A 26,960-nucleotide genomic window follows, 5' to 3' on the forward strand; every position below is an offset into this window, starting at 1 on the left:
GTTTTGTAGTGGAAAAGGACTTGCTCATCGCTGAAGTGAACAATAGGATGGAGCAGTGGCAAGCGAGAGTGGGAAAAGAACCTGGGATATTGATTGGAGGCCAATTGTTGACAAGGAGATGGTCAGTTAAATTAATGTCAGATAATTATTGTATGAGGTGTAAGTGAATTTAATCAATTGTCAATGCCTTGTTTGCCAATTCTCATATTGATAGCTAAAAATTCAATCATTGGTATGAACAGTTATGATCATCTATAAAATATTTACCATTGCATGTACCTAGATCTTCGTCACTTTATTTCCTGGATTTTTCTTCCCAATTTTCCTTGTGAAATGGCCAACTAAAGTATGTGGTTTGATATTTTTTAGGGTCATGCACAAGCATCATGCAACTAGTGTCGGCAACTCTCAGAGGTAACCTGTTCCTCAAGCTCTCAGTTTTTCAAAGTTGGGGTTTAAAAGGTCCTTTTGACTTCCTAAATTAGAGGCTGCACTGTATTTGCAAAATTTATGCAGGAGCAAAACTGAAGATTTACAGGGTTTGTATAAAAAGTAACTGTACTGAGCTCAGAAAACATATTTATTGGCAAAATTTTACAATTTTCCTCTAGAAATCTTTGAAGTAGTTCCCATCAGAGTCGATAGCTCTTCGGTGCCGGATTTTCCAGGGCTCGAACGCCCCATGGAAGTAGACAACCTGTAAGACGTCTAAAGGCCTCATTGTAGTAGGTTGAACGGCTTCCAGAGTCCCGACCCACGTCCCATCAGTACTTTCTTGATTTTGGGGAATAGGAAGAAGTCCAATGGTGCCGTATCCGGGCTGTCAAAAATATCCGGTTCGGTTTGCAGGCGATCAAGAATTTCCGAAGCGACAGCAACACGACGCTCCTTTTGCTCGTCCGTCAGGTATTTTGGCACCAGCTTCGCACAGATCTTCCTGGTGACCAGATCATTGTTAACAATATTGTGAACGGTCATCTTATCAATTCTGACCTCTTCTGCGATTGCTCAGATGACGTCAATGTTCAACACATCACGCACTTTTTGAACATTTGGGTCTGTGGGACTGGTTGATGGACGTCCGGCATGCTGTTCGTCGTGGACGTCATCGCGGCCCTCTTGGAAATTCTTGTGCCTCTGGAAGACTTGAGTTCTGGATACAGCATCCTCACCGTAAACCTCATTGATCATTTGAAGAGTTTCCGAAGGCGTTTTGTTGAATTTGACCCAAAATTTGATGTTAATATGTTGCTCGATGGTACGCTCCATTTTCACTTCGACAAGGTCACTGAACACGCACTGCACACTCTTGCACGATGCTAACCCTCCAAGCGTCTGCAGGCAATTGACTGGGGCCTGCTACCCTTCCCTTGATCCCCCTCCATCACTATAGCACCAACAGCCAGTTTGCGTATGCTTTACCTGGGCGTCACAAGCTCAGTCCGGTTACTTTTTATACAAACCCTGTAGGCTGAAAATTAACTAGTAGGTGTTAAATGAAACATTGCAATATTTCCACAGGATAATAATTACACCGGAGTAGGTAAAAAAATATTTTATTGAATTTTCTTTACAATCATAAAAATCAACAACCAATCAAGGCTGTGACAAGCAATTTATTATTATTCCTTTAGAAAATTTATTCAATGAAAATAGCACCATATGATGACTTTAAAATTGCAAAAGCAACTGAAAAATATTTATGATTTTAAAGGTGCAATAACAAAGTAACTTTTTACATCATGAATATCATGCCACCATTGACTGACTTTTTTATTTTAGAGCAGTCACACTGGAAAAAGTGAAATAAGTACAGCACTGAGTATTTTTGCCATATCAATATAAGATCTATTAGGACATCTCATCCTGAACAGACTTGAGGCCTGCACATAAAAGATTCAGTATTATGACTCCTTGAGCTTCATGCTTGAGGAGGTAGCTGCACATGCTGAGAATGTAATATAATCTCCTCTCTGCTGGAAGCACATCATGCTATGAGCAGTAAACAATGATATGCTTCTTCTTTTCCATCTTAGAAAGTACACTAGATATGTATGTAGTTTTTAATACACGAGTTGAGTGGATGGGAAAACATTTGTTATCTCCAAGGAGAATGTTGTTTTTCCACATGAGTACATACCCATCCTTTAATCAAATTATTTTTCGTAGTTACTGCCATAATCTTGAATAGTAAATGTTGAAGTACTCCTATTAAAAAGAGGTAAATTTGACATAAAGAGCCATTGCATCATACTTCTTTGGCTTGTTTTTTTTTATATTATACATATATATATTTTATATGTTCATATTTTGTAAAGAACAATGAGTATTGAACAAAAAATTTCAAGAATAAAACATTTTTAACGATATGGTCAATTGTAATGCTTAGAGCAACATTATAGATTTTATTTAGAAAACAGAGGAAGGGAATAGAAAAAACTGCTACAATTTTTAAAATGTCCTTCCCATCGATAAGAAGGTTAAGTGTTCATCCAAGCATAAGCAAGGACCGAGTTAATTTTGCACCTTATTCCAAAATAAATCCTATGCAGGCATTTAAAGACAAAATTATACTATCACAACTCTTGCTAGGCAAGACTAACCTCCCCAATAATGTTTACATCAAACATTTAATGAGCATCTTCATTCTTTACTGAATAAAAATGCATAGAAAATACTTCAGCACAGCCACAGATGATCACACACCACACCCACATACATTCTTCTTAGGTCATTGCGTACCATCATCCACATCGCCCACTAAATTCTCTCTGGGGAAAGAAGCCCATAAATAAGCAAGTATTAGAGGCTGACAGTTGCGAGCAAAAACAGAATAACCAGAACAATTGCACATAAGAGAGAAACCATCACCAGAAGCAAATTCAAAATCATTCACACACAATACGCAAAGAAATTAAAGACACAATCAACACACAACAGAAGTACATTAATTCAAAATGGTGCAAGACAGGAGACAACAAAAATTATCAATATATAGCATCCAAAATTGTGAATTTTAGAACGCAACCTTTTCTAGTTCTATCAAACATTTTTTTTTTTTTTGAGTTTTCATCTCAACAATTATATTGAAAAATTAAATAATTCTAGTCACTTTAATACTAATACAGTCGGATCCGGATTTAACGTCTTCGCATTTAACGTTTTTCCGCATTTAGCGTTTATTTTTTTGGGTCCCGATTCATTCCCTATTAGGACAATGTAAAAATTATCCGTATTTAGTGTTTCCGCATTTTGCGTTTTTCCGCATTTATGGTCGTAAAAATTTGTCCCGCTCAAGATTTTTTTGCTCGATTTAACGTTTTTTCATGACGGTTCATCCAAATCTTCGAATTTATGCTCATCAACAAGAACAGTCTCATGAAAGTTTACCAAGAGTCGATAGAATCTACCGGGGAACGCTTCTTCAACTGCTTTCTTCCGCGAGCGCAGCGCTGCGACCTTCAACTCGCAAGCTGGGTGATTTGTCTTCTCGTAATGTTTCGCTCCCCTTCTGATCCAAAGACCAGGCTTTTTTTGTATCAGATCCGATCTAATGGAGCAAAGTCATCCTTTAATAACCTCGAACTACCTTATCCTTCACTTCTTGAACTTGACTTCGATGATACGTGACGACTGATGACACGCGATCGTTATTCAACTCGAGTTATCCTCCGAGGGCCGCTACGATAATGTTTTCTCGTACCTAATGTTTTCAATTGATGGCTTATGCCCCTTTCAACTCTACTCCCTACGGGCAGTCCATTATTTGCCCAATATTTTTCCAGTCGGCTACTTTCTCTTTTCAAAAGAGGAGGCCCAATATCAATTGCGCAGTCCACTAGAAGATTCTTTCTGTAATCCATTCCAAGGTCAGTTTCCACGGAGGAACAGCGAAAGAGCAGAGGAAGCGTTTCCCGTGTCATGACCGTGAGTTAGAGCATTCTTCCCATGCGGAACAACATTATTTTACATCGTAATTTACATATCCCGGAGCCAATTTACCGACATGCGGCTGATTGATATCGATGTCGATTCAAAAATATCTATCTGGTGCTAATTAATGTGAAAAGAGAATGAAAATCGGAGTTTTGACGAACTATCACGGTCCATGACTCAAAATAAATCGCTCATACTGGAAAAAAAATCACCGCATACTCACGGTAGAATAGATGAGCGCGGAAAAATACGAAAATCCGGCAGGTATCCCTTGGTGGTTGACTTCGACATCATAACCCTCAAGAAATTGCCAAACTCCAGAGGCACTGACAATTTTTCTGATGAAATCCAGTTTTGAGGAAGATTAAACTTTTTCACTTAACTTAAAGTTTGGCTAATCGTTATTCAAGGTCCAACCAAATTTCATTAAAAGCTGCAGAGAAACAAGGTGAGTCGGAGTCAAGGTGATCAGCGCGCCGCGTAAACAACTTCTCCTGGTTCCATTCGACCTGCATGAGGCCGCGGATATATGACAACGAATCTGGTGCCATCATCGAGTTCAATCACCATCGACTTGTACGCATACTAGAAATAAGATTCTCCTTTTTTGGATGACCTCGAAATCCAAAATGTGCGCACGGGAGGCTTTTTAAAGGCTCATAAATCCCTCGTTTCGCCGAGGCAACAGAAAACGCTAAGTTGGTATAATTCCAGAAAATCTCCCTTTTACTGGATATTCGGTAGTTAAGATTTCGGGATTAGCGATCTTCTGATGTCCCTTTATTTCACTCATCTTTATAGATGCAATGACGATTTTTCGAGTACCTACTTACACCTTTTCTTATTATATTAGAAATGCTATAGTCACCTACATGTCACTTTTACAGAAAAAATTTAAAATTTCATCGAGACCACTGAAATGTACGTAAAAATGGAATCACTAATGTCCATAATAATATTCCGTGTGGGAATGCTTTTCAGTTGATGCATATTAAAATTTTCTAAAAATATTTCTTTAAAACAATAGGGTGGTTTCCTATTATTTTTTTATTGCCTAAATCGAAAGATTATTACACCTGGAGTACGTATTTCACGCATTTAGATTTTTAAATGACGATATCTATTTTTCGCGATTAAATGAAAAGTGAAAATTTTCAAGCGCGCGACAACGCGACGCGTAAGTATGAATGCCGGGAAATCTCTCCGTGAGACTTATTTCTGGTTTCTGCTGCCCCCCTGTGAGGTGACCTTGAGGCGAGGCTTAGCGCTGATACGACGCAGGCTGCTAGCGGGTAGCTGAGTACCCTGCTGGCTGGTAGCGCTTGTCTTAAATAAGAATTATTAATACCTTATCAAATGAAGAAAACTTTCCGACCTTAGCCAGTTTTAATAAGTGATTATTAAGACATGTTTCCCTGAGCTCTACGCCTCTTGCATGCATTGGTAACCTCAGACGATGTATAACTCCCATCTTCTCGTATAGAAACTAAGTCCCTGTGACGTCACGTGGAGTGGCATCGCATAGGCGCCAATCTGGCCCTTTTCAAATGAGGATAAAAATGGACCATTGCCATTCGTCTGAACCGCTATTTCTAAAACGAAATAATTTGTATATTTTGAATACACTAATGGTGGGTAACGAATCGCAATCAATGCTTTTCGTTTTCATTGATGAAGGAAACTACCCTTTTGTCATCCTCTCATTACTTATTTTTACTACCCATTTTTTTTAGCTGATTCCTGAAAAGTATTATCCAACCTTCATAGGGCTGAAAACACTTAATCAATGAATTTTTGCTGCATGCAGCACCTTTTAGTTACGTAAAATAATACTTTTTATTCATAAAAAGCCATTTCAATCATTACAGACCCTAAAACCTGAAACAAAATGGCAGGTCCGCATTTAGTGTTTTTCCGCATTTAGTGTTTTAAAGTTTGTCCCCCCTGAAAAACCTTAAAACAGGATTCTACTGTATTTATAGCTGCTGTTCAAAAATTCAACTTCTGCAATGCACCTGATGCATATCATAAACAACATATATTTGTAATGTTACTCATCCACACATCCAGTTCCCAATAAACAAACCCAAAATATATGCAGCAGAGTTGTAGGGACACCAACAGTGGCATGGTGAAGGGGGTGCGTATGTATGTAAACACGATTACTTTCCTCCATAAAAGAAAACAATATTTTGAAAAATCATGAATTTACCAAATATTTATTTGAAAAATGACTTTTTCATAATGTAAGTGTTAAAATTAGTTAAAATCTCTCTACCAAGTACCCTGTTTTGAAAAAAATTCTTCCCCCTGGTTTTGGACCTCCCAACTCACCCCCCTTCCCCAAACGAAATTTCTGGCTACCCCACTGGACACAAACCGTCAATATAAAATAAAGAAAGTATCCACTTAATTAAAATTTAGGATGTGGATTATTTTATTATGTTAGGATTATTTTGATAACTTACCACCCAATGTTTTAGTAATTTATTGTCAGTGTGAAAAATGAGCTTTCACACATATTTGGTAGGTAATGTATCTCTCTTATTTAATTATTTCTATAAGGCCTAAAAATATAGTTTGGTAACAAAATGATGTCTTGTGTGTCCCACTGATAGATATTATTTCTCCTATCACTCTTATAATAGAGTTTGGCCTGTGAGTCTCAAGCATTTTCCAGCCTTGCTTTCCTCAGCACTACAATGAACAGACAAAATCTTTCTCTCCTGTATATAAAATACTTGCTGCATATTCAGGTACAGCCTGACCAGAGTAAATATGCATTTATTTCTTTCTCTGTTTTGTCTGAGGACCTCATTAAATATAACTAATAACTTCAGGCTTGACTTTGTGAAACCTCTCCATATTGGAATTAAGGAAATAAAACTTTGTAAGGTTCACTGTTGTTTAATTAAGGGCACGACCCGGGTTTCGTAACTTAGTTACATCGTCAGGTGACTGAACCTGCATGCATCATACATTTATACACAAAGTGCACAAGTGACTGTGAGGACATCTGTCAGAAAGAAAAGGACTAGTGGGAAGGCGGGGGTGAGGGTTAAACACGGACTGAAATAGGGAGAGGGGGGGGGGAGAAGGGAGCGTCTCCTCACCCACTTTAACCCCGCCCTCCCCTGGCTGGTCAGATACCTATCCTCACAGGAAAAACCCTCGTCCCAAATCAAGGCTGCCCCTTCTCCCCCCCCTCTCCCTATTTCAGTCCGTGTTTGACCCTCACCCCTGCCTTCCCACTAGTCCTTTTCCTTTCCGACAGATGTCCCCACAGTCACTTATCAGGGTTCCCACTCAACCGTGAAAACCTTAAAACCGTGAATTAGCCGTGAATTTCGTCTACCGTGAAAAAACCTGGAAAAAGCCGTGAATTTCGTCCTTAAACCTTAAAAATCTCTCAATCTTGATAATAATACCTTCCCAGAAATTTTCAACTTCGTTCGTAGCCAGCGCACTTCTATTCATTGTGGCGAGCATCGTCGCATGGGTCAGAAAAGCGTGGGAACGAATGTTGCCTGAAGAAAAAAAAACATCTTTCCTCAGGACAGGCCTTTTCTCTCCCCCCCTCCTGAAATATGACACCACTTCTCATCAGCTTGTTTACTTTCCTCGACTGGCTTGGTTTCCCCTCCCTCGGTCACTGGTTAGTCCCCCTTCCATCCAATTAGGCTTCCCACTGGCTGCAGCGACCACTTTCGAAACTAAATCTAGATGGCATTTGTGTCGAAAAATTTGAACGTTTATTCAACACCCTCAATCCTCTGATTGGAAGACCGCTAACCTTGACAACCTGCTATGCGCTGTGGACACTACGCTCCCTGAGTTTGAACCGGGCGACAGCGAGCTTTCGGCGCGACGTAACTAATTCTCGCGCGTTGCGGCCTGAAAACGAGAGAGGATTTCCGCTTATGGCAACACAGCATTACACGATTTTCGCATGCATTGACCTGGGACTTGCCAGTTTTACGTCGCAACCGGAAAGTTTGTGTGGAAATATTTGACGAGTAATAAAGTAAAGTGAAAGTGAAAATAACATGTTTCAGCAGGTATTTATTATGTCTTTACATATTTCAAACCAAGTGAATTATAATTTACCTATTTGCACCTATCTAAGACAAGGTTTTTTTTTCCTCCTAACTCTTGCAGAAAAGAGGGTTCGTCTTACAATCGAATGCAAAATTCTTGACGTCAATCGGGTTGCATAATTTTCGTCAGAAAAAATTATGGATACCAGAGTTTGTCACCTTATATATATAGCTATATGTACAACGAAAAATCAACGTCAAAAATACCTGAACAGTAATTTAGCTTATTTAATTTTGTGTTTAAGTGAAAAACTATTGCCATTTTAGGCAGCAGGTAAAGCGTGCGTGCCAATCAATCGCCGGGTGCACTTCTGCCGTGTCCGCGAGATCGCCTGCTTTACCCTGGGTTCGGCTCCATTCAAGTTAGAGCTTGATCAACTTACAAAATTTTGAGTGATTGATTACAATTTACCTAAATTTTAACCAGAGGCGGATCCAGGATTTCTTTCTGGGGAGTGGGGGAGCACAAGCAAAGCCGTATCCAGGATTTTGTTCTGGGGGGGGGGGGGCACAAGGATACCTCATGATACAAAACGAGCGCAATGATAATGTGACCGTATTCAAAATAATGCATATTTTTTAAGTGTCTGGGGGGTATGTGCCCCCGTGCCCCTCCCTAGATCCGCCCAGGATTGTAACGTTAAAGCCTCAATGCCGTCGCGATATAAACTGCTACAAAAGTCGTTCCATTTTTTCCAGAGCAAAAGTATGAAGGGAACATGATTTGCCTCTGATTAGAGAAATCGATTCAGTTTTGGTTTCAGAGTATTACGATAGCAGAGAAAAGAAGTCATTACACTGCCGCTTTCAAAAGAAAAAAGTTATACGGTGGAACCTCGATCTATCGTTCCCGCATTGATCGTTCGCCGTTTCTGGTCCCAAATAAAGTTCCTTATAAACAATGTAATTTTTTCCCGCATCTATCGTTCCCCGAAGTATCGTTTCTCGCATTGATCGTTTGAAGATTGCGGTTCCGACGCATAATTTTCCTGCATCCATCGTTTGACGAAAATGAGACGAAATAAATACAATGTGTCATTTATGGCTAATAACGACAAGCACATAGTTGGAATCTTCCCAAGGGATGGAACTACCATTGGGAGAAGCTCAGTGCCGTGGGAAAGTAACACAACACTACCTGAATTATATTAAAAATATATTCATTAGACAGAAACAATTCAAGTGATAGACTATTTTTGGCCTTCGTCATCCATCTCACAACCAGTCACTGCGCCGGCGAATGCGGTTGTTTTAGGCACAACATGCACATTGCTTTCGTGAATACATGTACTGGAAATGGTGTTTGATGGATATGAATTTTTATACCAGACTGAAATCCATAATAGCCGTGTAAATGCCGAGTGGAGAGCAAACTTTTTTTTAGTGAGGTGGCGTTTTCCTTCAGAATTTTGAAAGAGATATGGGTCGAATCAACAATATGACCTTTGTGTCTTGATAAAGTACTACTATTCCTGTTATTATCTAAAATATTGTTTGAAACCTTTAATGAATATCTTAATTACTCGCCAAAATCCTGTGTTTCCTGGGACATAGCTAACCTAGCAAAAAAATAAAGCATTGATCGTTTTTCCGCATTCATTTTATTATCGTATCGTTATTAGGAAAAAAAAATTTCCCCCAGTGGAGTTCCAAAAAGGAGGGTAGTCTTAGTATCGTGTTCGTCTTAGATTTGAGCTAATACGGTGTATGAAATTGTTTTTCGATTTATTATGTTCTATAAACAATTTTCATAAAATATTTTCCGTTAAATAAGAAAGAATCAATTTATTATATTCTATAAACAATTTAAATAAAATATTTTCCGTTAAATAAGAAAGATTGGGGTGGGGGAAATTCGGCTACTGTGCAGTAATGACAACGTGCGCAAAAAACAATCTCTCGGCGAGGAATTAAAAAAGGACCTCGGGTGTTCGGACGGAAGAAGGTCCGAAGGGTATTCGGCGTCCAGGCAAGAGCGCGGTTGGGCTGGTCCTTTTGTCGGCCCTGAATTTTGCAAACGATAGATCACGTCATAACAGATATCACTTTTCATTGCGGCGTTAACATTCACGGCGTTTGTCGCGTACGTTAATTTTCTGTTCATATAAGGCCAGTGATTTTCTTATTGCTGGCTTATTAACGGACCGTGAATTTAGCGAAATTGAGACCGTGAAAACCTGAAAAAACCGTGAAAATTCTGAAAAATAACCGTGAAAACCTGGAAAAAGCCGTGAATTTCATTATTCAAGTAGAGTGGGAACCCTGCTTATGCACTTTGTGTATAAATGTATGATGCATGCAGGTTCAGTCACCTGACGATGTAACTAAGTTACGAAACCCGGGTCGTGCCCTTAATTAAACAACAGTGAACCTTACAAAGTTTTATTTCCTTAATTCCAAGCTCATTAAATGATAGAAGAACCCATTTCTTTAAGGGGTTGATGATTAGGTGATGATTTGAAGATTTTCAGAGAAACACGGAGATACTATTTCATAAATGTGTAGATGAATACTACAACAAAAAGGTGCTTGATTAGTTGTGGAAAATGATGGTTTGTAATTAAAATGACCATTTAGCCATTTGTTATGAACTGATGGCATGCAAACAAAATCTTTGACCGTGAAGTTTAGAGGTCTGAAAATAAATGATGCCTACAATAAGTCTTATGCAGGAAATCAGATTTGACATTGGTAATGTATTGAGTCAACAAATAAAAATAATATGGTAAACAGAAACAAACAAAATGCATTCATACTAATTCCAGAATTTTTTAACACACTGAATTAAGATGTTTTTTTTCATCAACAATTTGATAAACCAAATCATTTCCATGACCAACATTTCCACCTCTATTACCATGGGCAAAGTCCTAAAGTGTATGATTTACTTAAGACCCCAGCACCTTAATTCAAACCAATCCAACTACATACAATTTAGAATCCAATTTTTGGCAATACATTACTGCCACTGTAAATATAGTTTGTGTTCACATTAGGGAATGCCACCCTTCCAGCCCATATCCCAACTCTATCCCCAACCACTCCTCATGGTGCAGTTCAAAGACTAATAAATTTAATAGTTCAGACATTGGACACAGACACACGACCAGACGTAAACTTAGATTACAGAAGCCTTATAAATTATATGCATATGAAGTAATCTGATGCCTTAACAATAATAAGAATTTTGATAGCAAATAATGTCTACTTGTGTCAGGCCAAACCAAAACTGACCCCTCCAAATTTGGTATTTTGGTTATCTTGGTGTGGCTGCAGGAACTTTTGGCAGAATAAAATTAACTACACTTTAAAGAATGTATTAAATTCACTTCACATAATATCTAATATATAATATTTTATCACTGCTTAGTCGGTTTTAACAATGGGTATTTGAGAACTTCAATCACTCCAGTCATGTAATACACAAGCTTTCAGAGCTTTCAACTAATGGAGTTATTTTTAAGTTAAGTTAAATTTGAAAACTAAAATTAGCATGACTTGCATAAATTGCAACTCACCTTGAATTATTCACGCCATTATTCAATCCAAAATTTTGCGAAACTGGTCCACCTATATATTTGGATATGATCTGCAAAATAAATTTAATCGGTCAATATTGATCAATTAGCAAACCAGTATTCAGTGAAAAAAGTAAATAGTAACCTCACCCAAGAAATTGTTGGGTAGAAAATCCAAAGTTGGAATTCTGAGTGAACATTGTGACCAGCTTGCAAAGAAAAGATCAATTTAAAAGGGATATTCAAATTGCATAGCGTATTATCCAAAAGGGCTCATTATCTTTTTAAGTAGATATTTTCCAACAATCAGGATATACACACTCAATGTATACAAAGATAAGGCAACGGGGCAGCGTGGACGGCCATAAGTGAGTCAAAGCAGCTCTTTTTTGCCAATTAATGTCCATAGGGATTAATAATAATTATTATTACATAACAATCATCATATGCAGCCTTAGATACAGGGTTCATTTGGCTGCTAAACAACTACTGTTAACATCTATGGCACCCTCACATGTACAGTCACCTGTTCATGTCACTACAGTCTACAAGAATAATATCCATATGATAGTCCTAAAAGGCACTATCTAGTGTGGAGTTGGTGTAATCAAGAAAAGCATGCCTAAATTGATTTCTCAGGAGTGCTACATTTTTTTCTAATACAATAAATCAAGATTTGTAAATCTTAAATAATGAGAGGGATACAAAGTATTAAAATAGTCGGTCTAATAATCTAGGAAAAGGGAAAGGTGAGGGTATCAATGGGAAAGGTAAAAGCTAAATGAGGGAGAGTCTCTAGAATTTACATTTCTACACTTGAGAATAAAAAAAGTGAAGTAATTGGACTAAGAATCAAAATTTGATAGTTTTCAGCGGCTAACATGCAGATAGATCTAAAGGAGTTAATTGGACTGCCAAGAGGAGTCCAATTTTGGTGATCAGTCATATATTAGTCTGCTATATAGGAGCTCCATCTAAATTTATGAAGGCTTTCCAATTTTCTGGGGGTATGATAGGCAGGCCTAAAATGTCAGAGGTTAGGTGCTCTTAAAGATGGTCTCAAAGAGTCGGCTTAGAGGGGATACCTTTACTTCACTTTTAAAGTAACCTTAAATGTGAATGCAGCATGGTGTTTGCATGTTAACTCATAATAATGACAAAACTAAACAGAAGTTAAACAGAACGCTAGGTATAGTTTTGCATTAATGGAAAGGCTAAAATGCAATAACAGCCCATCATTACTGTTATGACCAGACAATGATAATGGGTAAAATTTTCAAATGGCTAGATTCCATCTTTGAAATAAATGGTAAAGGTATATATTTACAGTTATAAGTAAAGAATTATAATTAAGATACATACATTTTTTTTATTTTAGCAGCAGCATTCAGTTCTAACAATTTCAAAATTAAATGAGCCAAATTTGAACTACATATATAGATATTAAGTACAACAACTTGTTACTGTCAGTACCCAGACAATTCATCATATATATATTAATAATGATATATACTTACCCTATTGTTTGCGAGCTGTGTTGCTCCCATGCTTATTGCCATGTGAATGATGAGGTACAAACAAAATGAAATGTAGAAAATAGCAAATATGCAAATGGCAAGATAAATTGCCCAGTGTGAAGGAATGTCATTCACAATAGAGTGGACGACAAAATATATATTAATTCCTATCACAACTGTGGACAGTAAAATTGCCAATATTTTAGTGAAACTGAAAGAAAAAAACATTCAAACTTATTAAAGTGTCATTCCCGAATGTAAACTACTCGCATTTTTATCACAGAAAAATAAATCTTAAGAGCTAATAATAATTCTGGCTGGTTTATAATGTTCCCATTGATTTTAATTCCTCCTCTCATCTAGACCCTTTCCACAATGCTGGTATCTCACACATGATTAATAGCCTCTACTTCAACATCAAGCCCCACTCAACAACTTTTCAAGGTCTGTGAGATTTTCCTGCATCTTGTTATTTATAGCTCAACAATTTACAAATTTTTGCAGTATGCTACTATGTATTTAATGTATACTTGTAAAAATATTGCTGGATTAAATTCATTTCTTACTTATTACTGTAAGTTAATGTTGGATTTCAATAATGCAGAATTTAAATTAAAGCTGTATAGGAGAGGCATAGTTTTGGCATGCTAATGGTAGATGGGGACAGCAATAAACTCATCTACATTGTTAGACAGAATTTGAAACAAACTTTATCCAACTCACTGTTCATTCATTCAAAACTTTTAACAAGCTAATCTCGGACATATGGATATCAAGCACACTGTTAAAAAATATCACATTCACAGGGGCAGTTTATTCAGAAAATGGCAGATGAATTAAACTAAAAAATCGATTGTAACCAGATCATGGGGTTTCACAGAAGGCAGTTCCTTTTTTCATTCATTCCTGCCTCACCAATAATACCGATAGCAAACAACACTAACTTTAATGCAAAGAAGAAATAGCTCACTACTCACAGGCCATTTTTGAAGTCACCCATGATGTATTCATTTGATGTAAATGCAATAGTAGGCAGTGTTGCAAATGGTAGCTGTAAGCTCATAACAGCATTAAGTATGTCATTCATGCCTGACAGATCTTCAATTCTTGTGAAAAAAGCAACACAAAAAGTGGGCACAATAGCTATAGTTCGGGTGAGCAGGACTCGCTTCCACCTGCTCCACTGGAGATTGAGGAAACCCTAATAGAGAAGAGAAACACGATTTACGCAACATATTTATGAGACAAATAGTAGGTAAATTGAGATGCCCTTGATATTAGAAAGGCGAAGGGTCAAATCCAAAATATCATGGAAAATACTCCAAAGAAAATACTACAATTAGAGATTTATATTTTTGGGGCCATGTACTACTAACTAGTGCGAGATCAATATAGACACTATGTGCTCAAAAAATAATTGATGTAAATTCTACCAAAATTGAAGCACACTTTGATGGCAAAATTCACAGAACCTTAATACAATTTTTTTCTACACCCACACTGAAACATTACTTTCATTGGATCCAAGTAAAACCTTCAAATCCTCCTCATTTCTAATCTAAATTGCCATTGTACTTTATATTTTTTAAATAATTCTTCCTAAATTATTCCAAGTATTCAATTCTCTAATCCATAGTTTTACAGAATTTCATAATTAATTTAAATAATATAATTACTCATTGAAATAATTAAAATATGTAATAGTTATAACTGCATCTGGACAAGAAATATTGAACTGCAATGCCTTTTTATTGCAGCAACACACTAACGATTTTAACTAATTCAGTCATGAAGAATTGTTTTCTGAAAAATTACTTGAGGCTAATATATCAGTGCATTAATCCTTTAAAGTGCTTGAAATACATGTTCAAAAACTAACCTCCATTGCAAATTGACCAGCATACGTTCCAGTCATAGTACTCGACTGGCCAGCAGCAAGTATTCCCACTGCCCAAATATACATTGCCGCAACACCAAAGCTGCATCCAAGAAAAACTCCTCCTTTATAAATGTCAGCATCCACAAGTTCTGTGTTGTTCTGCCGATAAAAAAAATAGTTCAGCCTTGGCTAGATCAGCACTTGTTAATATTTTTTCAACAATGCAAGTGACAGTTTTCCGTTAGAAAGCATGTTAGCAAATAAATCTCCTGGGAAATGAACAAGATTGGTAGCATGGATTTATTAAGTGCTTTTAGTACTGGATAAATTGAATGTAATTTGGATATACTTACAGGGAAGACATTATGATGCATGCTATGGCTTGCAGTGCAAACTTCCAACTGAAAAAATATGACATTAATTGTTAAACATTAACATAAAATAAAAAATATCAAAGTTGCATTTTATTCTATAAATTGAAGGAATAATTCAAAGGATAGGTTTACAAAACTTCAAGGTTGAATGTCATAAGTCAACTCTTGTCGAAATGCTTAATAGTCAACTGAGTTTTAACATTAAAAGGGAAATATTGATGATGAAATAAATATTTCAAACATTTTTATGTGATAAACTACATATTATCATTAAAAGACAAATTACTCACCACATCCCTGTTTGTTTTATTGTATAGACCATGAGCAAATACAGAAACAACAAAAACATTAATTATGAAGGAAACGAAAAGAGCAATGCCAGCTTCAATAAAGAAATAAAAATTTGCTTCCTTGATATCTTCCTTTTTACTTCGGTCAACAGCTCTTGACTGCAAAATTAAAAAATATGTATTATATATTTATAGGAATTACAGCACAAGAATACTCTGTATGTTCAGAAAATTAAAAGGGAACAAGACGATTTTTACCTTGACAAGTGCAGAATGGAGATAAAAATTATGCGGCATCATAGTGGCTCCCACTATGCCAATTGCCTGCAGGACTGCAGAACTAGTGCACTGTGAACACCAAGGGACAAACAATCCCTTCACCACTTCACCTTGCTCTGGTGCGACAACCACATACTAAAACAAAGACAGTAAAAATATTCTCACGAATGATCAAACATTTATTTTTAACAATTTCATAAAGAACAGTAAAATGATCAACATGAAATTTTTTCTGTGCATAAATCTGTAAACTACTGACAACAACGAAAGGGAACAAGAGAGTTAAAAATGGTAGAGTAACACTAGAAGAGAACAAGTGTGGTGCCGGTGAAAACTGCCATATTCTGCATGGTCGGTGAAATCTGAGTCTAATCTGATAGAATCTAGCAAAAAATCTGAGCATCTACCTTTCATACACAATAAATTTAGATTGCTAGGTTGTGTCCAAATAAAAACATTGTTTAATGGTGTAAAACATTCATAACTTACAGAACAAAAGGGAACCATAACTGAGTCAACCTGGGGCTCTTTGGAAATTTCTAGGGATAACATAGCAAAACTTATATAGACGGTAGAATACATTGAGACGAATAGAGATAGAAAACCGAAAAACAGGTTTCAGTAAAACTCAGTTAAAACAATTTGACTTCAGTTTCTATAAAACCCTGGTGATATCATATTAGCAATTCAATTTTTGTGTACATTAATAATTTACATGATGCATGAAAAAATGGATGGAATTAAAAGTACGGCAACAGGTTAAGGGTACATTGGCTCATTCATTTTCTTGGGTTGGGGAATTCATGCGATACAGTTTTTAGGGAAAATAATGCTTGAGAACACAGAAATTTTCATAAATTAACATTTTTCATGTATAAGTGAAGGACTGAATGTGGCATATTTTTTTGCTAAATAGCATTCCAGTATTATTTTATTCGTGCCAGGTGATGAGCTGATTAGGTTCAATCTCTAAATTATATTTAATCTTCTTCAAACCATTCAATACGTCATGATACCACAATGTCTATTAGGTACTTCATCATGCTGAATTTTGTTATTTAGCAAAAGTATTAAAGCACATTGTGTCAATCCTCAAAATTTTCAGATCTCTACCGATAAGTGAGTTTAGCTTTTGCCGATGGTACATACGAGGCAGCTTACCTCATATCCAAAAGTTAAAGCCATCACTGTGATAAGGAACCCAAAGAGCAACTCTAATTTCCTTAATCCATACTTATCAAGTAGCAAGAATGTAAAGGTATCTATCACAGTTATCAGGACTCCACCCCATAGTGGCACTCTGCAAGAGAAAAAAATTGAGCAGTTTTTTTTAGAAAAAAGCAAAACTTCAATCTCTCACTACACAGTGGCTCTATACAAATACAGGGAAACTAAAAGCCACTAAAAACAGCACACGAGGAAAACTATGTAGATTTGACTATTGTATAAAATGCTAGACACTAAATTGAAATTACTTGTAGCCAGGTTGTCCACAAAATTACAAGGATAACGGAATATTTGATGGACCCATTTTAAGCTTGAATAATTTCTTTCATGTAGTTACCTGAAGTAATTGATTAATTTGGCCAGTAAACGATTTTTTTCATAGTGAAATGAGAGGTGTAAATAGAATTTTTTGAACTACATAATTTCTTTAAGACTTGATTTTTAATCACAAAGATTATACACACGAACGCATATTTGATTAAGAACATGAATTAAAAACTAGATCTTTATTAAAATAGATGTATCTGAACTCAGCGTTAAAAGTTTTTCAATGCTATAAACTGACATAAAATGAGAATCAGAAAAGTATTATGATTTTCACTTATTGAAAAGTTATTTAGGAAACTGGAAAGATAACGGAAATTTGAATTGGTGGAAAGGAACTTAATGACATTTGACTATATTTTTAAGTAACTTGGAGAGAATGACTTTTTTCTAGAATTTGCTTCCGTGGTAATCGAATTATTATTAATATTTTCCTAGATGCAAGTTGATACATCTTATGGACTGATATCTTTTTCCTCGTGAATTACTCATTCAGGCATAATCAATCAATTGATTCTTGAATTTATTTCTTCTAGTTCTAGCGAACATTTTTTTTTTGTTTAAATCCGATCTTTGATTCTATCTTTCTTTATCAATTCCTGCATAATTCCCCTCTTTTCTGAAGCACACATGCTGAACCATGCAGTCATTAACCTGTCTACTCCGTTTTTGTGTCCAAATCGTTTTTTGCAAAGTATTGTCCACAGTTAATCTCATTTACTTTTACTTTGCTACGTAGACTGCTTCAGAAGTCCATCTTTAATGCAAATTTCAATTAAACAACAATCATGGAAGTAAATCCTTCGTAAAAAATTGAAAAGGAAATGTCTGCTGTATAAGAGGTAAATTTTTTGCAAGCATTAGGTGGCTAACTATTTTATTATTTTAATATTTAATATTTAACCAAATATTTTTTTGCTAAGACAATGGGAAAATTCGACCAAACACTATAATACACGGGATGGTAAAAAAAAACTCTATTGCTCCTCTTCATTGAATAGAGAATATTGAAAATTTGGCCAGAAAATGAAGATGTCAAAATAAACGGTAATTCATGTAATTACAAGAATAAAATTTCGTCATTGATAGGTAAAGGTAATGAGCAACTCATTTTTTATTTGCAACATTTTGGTTAGTAAGTCTTTTGAACTTGTCGCAACAAAAATCTATATAGGATTAGGGGATTTTAAAAATTAGTATGCAAATTAACGTAACTGTCTTACAACTGTATTTCTGATGCGAAATTACCACGAATAACTGATTGTGAGATTTATTCAATTCCTAAAACGATGCTGAGTGCTAAAAGTAATCAAAAGTTCAAAGTAGAGCCTGAATAAACAGCAGAAAACGCGAACAGTCAAATATTTCTATGACTTCGAAATAACAGTAGTTCCATGAAGTGGCGCAGCAAGGGGGGGTTTTGAGGGATAAAACCCCCCCTAGAGCTCAGAGAAATTTTAAAGTTTAATCCATTTTACTTATCTGGATCAGTATTACTTATAGAATAAAGATAGGACTTATCACATATCCCTCAGAAAGCCGTAAAACTCGCCATTTTGAACCATTATTCTTCAAATTTTTCTGGAGGAGGGCCCCCGCAACTCCTGCTTACCCTGATAGGTATGCAATACCCCCACACCCGTAAGTATTAGTTGCACCTAAAACCCCCCCTAGCCTTAATTCCTAGCTGCTCCCCTGGTTCCATGATAATGATGAAATATTTTTTAAATGTATGCGCAGTGCTCATTTTTTTGGAAAATTTAAGGGCAAGTCTAACCTCTGTTAACTCAATCATTTGCTCAATGTTTCTGATGAAATACATACGCAGACGCCCAAAATTTCCTGACTGAGCACTACTGAGTTTGGGTGGCTCAATGCTCTGCCTTTGCTCAGCTCTGCAGAACTTCCAAAGGAATCCATCACTGGGACTTTATCTGTGGAACCTCTGATTCGTAGCATGATACTCTATCCACTACACCACCGGAACGATTGCATTCTAAGGCAGTCTCAATGCCCAATATGTCAGCTGTGTCCACTGATGTCCCGACGAGAGTAAACTCCATTCTAGGTGTGTCGTGGGCGAAGCATACTTCAAAGAATATGGCGAAGAATGCGTAGCTGGATCTTTTGCACCTTGTCATAATGTGATGGATATGATTATTTCCCTGGTGTAAGGGGCATATAGTTTTTAAATTCCTGGTTGTATGAGAGCATTATGAGGGCAAAATTTCAGAAGACAGGTAGTTCCTGAACTGGCCAATCTTAGATGCCAATGATCTTTGCGTTAATTTTTTCTGCCACTGTACATCAATGGGACTAACCAGCTAGCTGACCTATTAACCAAGCCAGTGGAAACAGTCAGATTTGAGATGCTGCATGAAGGGATTGGGGTGCAAAAGATTAAAGCTGAGTAATTTAAAAAAATACTTTTCTTATGGAGGAAGTATTGATATTAAACAGAATTAAGAATATGCCATCAATATGTAACACACTAAAAATGAAAATGTAAATAAGCGTTGTTGCCACTGCTGTGGTAACTGATATAAAATACAGATGTATGTACTTGCGAGTGCTGAGCAGCTATTTTCCTTTCATTTTAAGAATATTTAAACAAGTTTATCCCACCTCTAGCGGGGATCAATTGTAACCCTTATTGTCCCAGCAACCAAAAAAGGCAAATAAGTAGAGTTTTTCCGATAAGGGCAATAGAGAGTTCTAGACCTTGGTAAAAGAAAACATAAGAAAATATTCTTCTGTCCCACACTCAATCATGAACTCAACAATGCAAGCAAGAATATGTACTATTACTAGAAACACTGTTGATATATTTCTTTTTTTCCATAAAACAGGTAGAGCTATGGGAGGGAAAAAAATCTGTAAGTTCTAAAACAGAAAAATAATAAAAGATTTCTTACGCTTTGTTGGACAGGAGATATATTGCAATAGCTGTTCCTATAACTTCTTGCATATCAGATCCTATGATAGCCACTTCCACCATTATCCAAAGTATAAGTCGAGGCACTTTGCGATATTGTCTGTAGCACATTTCTGCCAAGTGAAGGCCAGTAACTACACCTAAGCGAGCTGCTAGCCTCTGCATTGACAAACCCAAAATGGTAGCCCACATAAGAAGCCATAGCAACTGTAAAGGGGAAAAGACATGACATTAATATTCACAACACTTTAATAGAAATGCTTAAGTACATCAGTAGGTCATGGAAATAATTCCCACACCTAATGGAAACCAACAGAAGTCAGCCATATAAGTTTGATTCATTAGACAGGACAGCCATTCTTGAACACAATGGTAATAACTGAATACTCCCATAGTTAGCAATGGCTATAGCATTGGAAAAGGTATAAGGTATATGTCACGTTGATAAACAGTAACCCTAGGAACAACCGAATTTACTAATAATCCATTACCTTATATTTGGCAACTGTCCCAGATTGAAGATCTGACTCAATATTTCCGGGGTCCAGATATGCAATGCTCATGAGAAATCCAGGTCCAGTGAATGCCCACAGCTTCCTAAAGCTGAATTTAGTCTGCAAAAAGAAACAGAAAATAAGAAAAAAAATAGGCATAAAATTGGAAGATGAAACCAATCAGGAATTTGCATGAAGAAAATAAGGCTAATTAAGGAGCAGTTGTTTTAACAGCTGCAATTTTGCCCACAAGGTATTTATTCTATAATCATTAGACCAAATAAAATAGTGGAAACAAATAATGCAATAATAGTGATAGAATGACAAAGAGCAATTGTTATCTCAAATTGGTAATGTGAAGAAGAAAAAATCCTCAATAATAAGTTCAAATACTTCAGCTTTGAGTGTAGGTCCACAAAAGTTAAAATATAATATTCAAAATAATTCACAGCGTGTAACAAATAACTGTGTATGAACATATTCGAATGCCCTGGAGCTAAGTTATTTATACCAATTTATGATGAAATTCACCCGGAAAAAATCATTTGGCCTCCCAGGGTTTCTAACCCTGATCGTACAAAAGGCTCATTTACAGACTTTTCTTAACTATCAGTTGATTTAGAAAAACTAAAGCAACCCATATTTATTTGTTGAAAGATAATATTTTTTCCAGGCAAACCATATTTGTAAATTACTCTAGGGTCAGGCATCAGGTTAAGCTGTCAAAGGTCATTGTTTCGATGAGTGACTCCCTCATAATCATCAGGGATGATACTAATTACCGATTGGGTCCAGATTGGTTTTTTTATACCTCCAAGTCAAGGACAATAGAGAGCTTGCATCCTATTGGGTAGAGCACATGGCTGCCGATCGGAAGGTCCCGGGTTGTAGCCATCTGACACACCCAAAATAAAATCCTCGAAATGTGAGGTGGCTCAGGGAAAGGAACTGGTCACTGTACCCTGAATGTATGACATTCACATGCATGTGGCTAAGTCTGGGGTGAGCTCTATCTTCACCTATCCAAACCAACCTTCCGGTTGAATCACTGAGTGAGTCGAGGAGAGGGAGGATTAGAGGAAAAGCAAATTTTATCGGCTCCACAATCCTAAGCCAGTCATATGGATAGGGATCGACTAATGAAAGATGTGATAGAAAGGTAGTAGAAAGTCAGATGAAATCGAAATTTTGTTTTTTCATGGGAAAGGTAGTATATCCACGTGCCAAGGACAAGGATAAGGTAGAAAGTCAATTGGCACAATATATCAGTTGCTAATTGACGAAGTTTGTGCACTAATATTAGCTTCACACTGTTGGCAAACTTCTTTCTTTCGTCTCCAGTAAAATTTGCATTTTGTGACTTACTACCTTTCCCATGTCAACCCTTCAATTAGTCTTTAACTGTACTCAGCTAGTGAGTATAAAAAATCCAATATGGACCAAACTAGGAAATTAGTATCAGACCGGATAGCAATCATAAAAGAGAGTCACTCATAAAAACATTGGCCTTCAACGGCCTTATCTGGGGCCTAACCCAAGAACTATTTGCATACATTTTTATTTTTTAATCCATCAAATATTTCTCAAGCTATCCACCAAGTAAATTGACACCCTAAACCCTTTTGCAAATAAATTCATGACATCATGCACTCCAGCTAAGCAGGTCACTGCTTCTCAGCTCCTCCTCCCTCCCTTATGTGGTTTGGGGCCGAGTTAGAGACTTCATTGTCTGTCTTCAATACTTCTAGTTACACCATCAAGCCATCTCCATCTTCCTCTCATGTGGAATTGAGTCATAAACATCTTGTTTGGAAAATCTAGCCAGTAATTTACCTAGACATGGTAGTGTAATTGGTGGCAAACCTTGATGGCAATTGGGAGAGAAGTGTTTGAATTCCAGCTATGCCAAATGATTTCTTCATTGAGAATTTCATCTTTCGTGTAAATTATTCCAGGGTTTCAAGGCTTAAATACACCTCATCATTTCCATTCCCAAAATGTAGAGAGAGGGATATATGTGAAGACTTTAGGACCATTAGCCTTGTGACTCCTGCATCAAAGTTATAAAAAAGAATTACCTACACGAGAATATAATGGAAAGCAGAGAGTTCCACGTTGAAAAAATTAGCATGTCAACGGCAGATCAGTCATAGCGGAGATAGAAACAGACCTCAAGAAAATTCTATCAACTATGGAAAAAATAATGACTGGATATAAGCTGAAAATCAACACAAAGAAAACAAGAATACTGGTCAGCAGTAAAAGAGAAGAGGCGAAGAACAACCTGAAACTAGGACATCATAAACTTGAGGAGATGAAGGACTTCTGCTACTTGTGTAGCTGAGGGACAAACGATGGACGAAGCAAGAAGGAAATAGTCCGTAGAATAGCCCAACCAACAGGAACATTCTTACAGCTGATAATAAATGTTTTGAAATTAGGAAGAAATTTATCAGGACTTACATTTGGAGCATGCTTCATTATGGTAGAGGAGCATGGATGATGACAGCAGCGAAGAAATCGGCGTTGGAAGCTTTTGAAATGTGGGATAGAAGAATGATGAAGATTAAATGGATAGATCGTGTGACAAATGTGGAAGTTCTAAGAGCAGTAGGAGAGAAGTCTTTTGAAAAAATTAGGAAGAAGATGGGACTATTACTTAAATCAGCCACATCATGAGGCGTGATGGAATAATGAAAATTATCATTGAAAGACAGATGGAAGGGAAGACCTGCAGAGGTAGGTCATGAATGACATATGTACATAGAACAGGCGATCAAGGATGTAAAGCAAAAGAATTATACATTGGTGTTTAAAGATGAAAAGAATTGAGTGGAGGGCTGCATCAAACCAACTCAGGGTAGATAATAATAGGGTAGTTTCCTTCATCAAAGAAAATGAAAGGCACTGATTGCGATTCGCTACCCCCCATTAGTGTATTCATAATATAAAAATTATTTGGTTTAGAAATCCCAGTTTAGACAAATGTTAGTGGTCAATTTTAACCTCATTTGAAAAAGACCAGATTGGCGCCCATTCGATGCCACTCCACGTGACGTCATAGGGACCTAGATGCTATACGAGTAGGTACATAGGAGTTTTACACCGCCTGAGATTACCAAGGCATGCTTGAGGCACATAGCTCAGGGGAAACATCTCTTAATAATCACCTATTAAAATTGCCTATGGTCAGAAAGTGTCCTTCGTTTGATAGGGTATTAATAATCCTTATTTAAGCCAAGCGCTACCTGCTAGCAGGGTACTCTGCTACCTACTAGCAGCCTGCATTGTAGCGGTGCTTACAGCCTCGCACCAAGGTGGCCTCACACAGAGGCAGCCGGAACTAGAATGATGTCAAACGGGCTTTTCCCAGCATTCATACTTAACCATCGCATTTCTGCAAGTTTGAAAATTTTCGCTTTTCATTCAATAGCGAAAAATAGATATCGTCGTTTAAAATCTTAAAGCATGTAATACGTACTCCAGGAGTTATAATCTTTCGGTTTAGGCAATAAAAAAATAGGAAACCACCCCATTAAGACTAAGCCTATGAAATACAACTCATGCAAATTCATCCTGGAAAATGTTATCATCAACACCCCAAAATGATATCACATTCCATTTGCTGATCTTGTACTTGGCATCTTTGCCTGGTGTGCTCTTCAAATAATCTCCACCTGGAGATATGATCAAGAGATTATTTTACCTTGAGAATACATAACTGTGAATGAAGGTTGGTGTCATTTTTGAATGCAATTTTTTTCTAGGGAGCATAATGTCGTGGTTTTTGGTAATCTATCTAATTCTCCGATTACAGAACCTTCACCCTCACACAAAAGCATAACAATTGATAATTTCTGTTCTTCCTGAGACCGGTGCCTTTCAGAGACATGTCATTGACAAAAGCAAATAAAAGTTTTTCAAGAGCGCCGTGGATATTCAAAGTAACCGTATTCTTAAGGCCTGGTTACATGATGCATTATCACGTACAGGCAGTGGCGTAGCTAGGAATATGCTTTGGGGGGTAATGAGAGGGCTTTGGGGGAGGATGAGAGGGCTTTGGGGGAGGATGAGAGGGCTTTGGGGGAAGATGAGAGGGCGATGGTAGTGGTGGATTTCCCCCCCCAGGAAACAGGGAGTTCAGGAAAAATTTTGAAAAATAACATGCCTGAATACGCATTTTACATTATTTTGGCTCATAAAATTCAACTTTAAGCAGATGCAGTTATTATATATCAAATTCAGACAAGATTATTAATATTTTTTTGATTTCTCTGAGTCTTTGGGGGGGGGGTCTCATACATCACCTAATCCCCCATAGTTATGCCACTATGTACAGGTTAATGTATATATGTATGAACACGAGACTGAATGCAAAAATGCACCATGTAACCACCCAACTTGTGCGAATGTATGCACAGAAAATAGAACCTGTTCTAATTCGGTTCGTGCATTTGGACATGTTCCGTTCCGGTCCACCAAAATCATTCACGCAAACGTACATTAACTTTTACGTGTTAATGTACCGTGTAACCAGGCCTTTACGTGTTTCTTTGCAACAATCATTGAATGACTTGAGACAGAGCCAAATGCTTCAACTGATACACCTGTTATTATTACTTTAACGACACCCTATTGGAAAAAATCTGCTGATTCAATTGAATGTACCAATATTCAATGGAATTTTCTCATATACAGTTAAATTCCCAAATATTCAATTGAAATTTGTCACTTTCCAACTGAACGCAATTGAATATTTCCAATAGGGCATTTTAGGTAAAATAAAAATGAAAAATCTATTCATATGTTTAAACGAGTCTGCATCACAGTATTTTACGTTCGTGGACCACTATTCACGTATAAGATTCAAAATTGAATACCCGATGAAAAAACAACGGCTGATAAATGAGGCCATCAAAAGTCTTGCAATTTTTTTACTCCTCCTTCATGTAGCTATTCCTCACCAAATTTGTGCTTGCATACCATGTTATATTCCTATCGACATTTTGAAGATGCATTTACCAAAAATAATTCGCTTAATAATAAAGCAAAAAATGAATAAATATGATCGAGACCCTTTCATGGAAACCGGAAGGGTGACAAAATTGCATAACGCCTGTAAATTAAATTTAACGATTAAATAGTATTCAAATACTCACACTCTCCACCACTGGTATATGTATTCTTTCATCCGCGAAATAAGTCTGATTAGATGCTGGGGTAAGCGTGGTATTTTCACTCTCAACAGATTTATCTCCAGGTGATTCTGGTTTCCTCTTACGGCCCCCATCCTCCTTGAAGTCGAGGGAGAAAGAGGAGTCCTGCAAATCGGTATTCGTCATGTAAATCGAGGTTTCAATCACTAAGGGCAGTAAACTAAATAGTTTTTCTCAGGAGACCCTATGTCAAAATGGCATTGACCATCGACAAGGCTACAGCAGAAAAATTAACAAATAGCTGATATTGTAAATAAACATTAACCATTATGTAACAGCTCACTTCCTCAAAATATGCCACCGATTGCTTGATCATTCCACTGTTCCACTTACCGGCATAACTCCACTCATTGTCAGATCGTAATTACTAAGGTTTTCGCAAAATGTGAGGATTTCTCCACGGTAACTACATCATCATATGGTGCCTTGAAATCAACTGCGCGGAATGATAGTGCTCTGTCTCTCTTAATCGTAAATGGGGCAACACTGCAACCCCCTTTTCCCCTCCTGCCGCTACCATCCCCTACCACTACGGCGAGACTTTCCTTCATTCTCCTGCCTTCGTGGTTCGATGCTTGTCCATAGATATTTTATCTTTGAAATTCCTTAAATTATTTATCATCTTTCATAATCATCAATGGAGGAGAGGGTAGCACCTAATGCGGACGGCGGAGGCTATTAAAATATGCTCGATGCCTATTAAAATGTGCACGAATAATGCGTGATGTCCATCATAATTATAGTTATAACACCCTCAAAAACAGTATCAATTAACTGTATTATGCGCCGTAGGATTAGAAATAATATGTTGCAGAATGAGCATACCATTCAGAACTAAGTTGCAGTTAATAAAATCATAATTTAATTTTCTTTC

The 26,960-nt window shown here is 36.9% G+C and overlaps 1 protein-coding gene across 6 annotated transcripts; it reads right to left on the minus strand.

Moving 5' to 3' along the window:
* Positions 1–1,540: 1,540 nt before the first annotated feature.
* LOC124157201 (protein Malvolio) lies at positions 1,541–26,535 on the minus strand. Of its 6 annotated transcripts, none has more exons than XR_006864554.1 (14): positions 26,420–26,535; positions 26,030–26,191; positions 20,868–20,990; positions 20,357–20,583; positions 17,052–17,190; positions 15,870–16,025; positions 15,612–15,770; positions 15,301–15,348; positions 14,948–15,106; positions 14,046–14,269; positions 13,069–13,279; positions 11,702–11,760; positions 11,552–11,622; positions 1,541–2,771 (listed from the first exon to the last, which is right to left on the minus strand). XR_006864554.1 is itself a non-coding variant. In XM_046531746.1 (13 exons), exons 1-13 carry the CDS (start codon positions 26,435–26,437, stop codon positions 2,157–2,159), a joined length of 1,722 nt encoding a protein of 573 aa, XP_046387702.1. In that variant the 5' UTR covers positions 26,438–26,535; the 3' UTR covers positions 1,541–2,156. The 6 variants fall into 6 exon arrangements, 3 of the variants coding, with proteins under 3 accessions (XP_046387702.1, XP_046387700.1, XP_046387701.1); XR_006864553.1 differs by lacking the exon at positions 11,702–11,760 and having other exon boundaries at positions 2,120–2,208; positions 2,604–2,771; XR_006864555.1 differs by having other exon boundaries at positions 2,120–2,208.
* Between the last annotated feature and the right edge of the window lie 425 nt (positions 26,536–26,960).

Source organism: Ischnura elegans, chromosome 4 (genome assembly GCF_921293095.1).
Source record: "Ischnura elegans chromosome 4, ioIscEleg1.1, whole genome shotgun sequence".
NCBI lineage: Eukaryota > Metazoa > Arthropoda > Insecta > Odonata > Coenagrionidae > Ischnura > Ischnura elegans.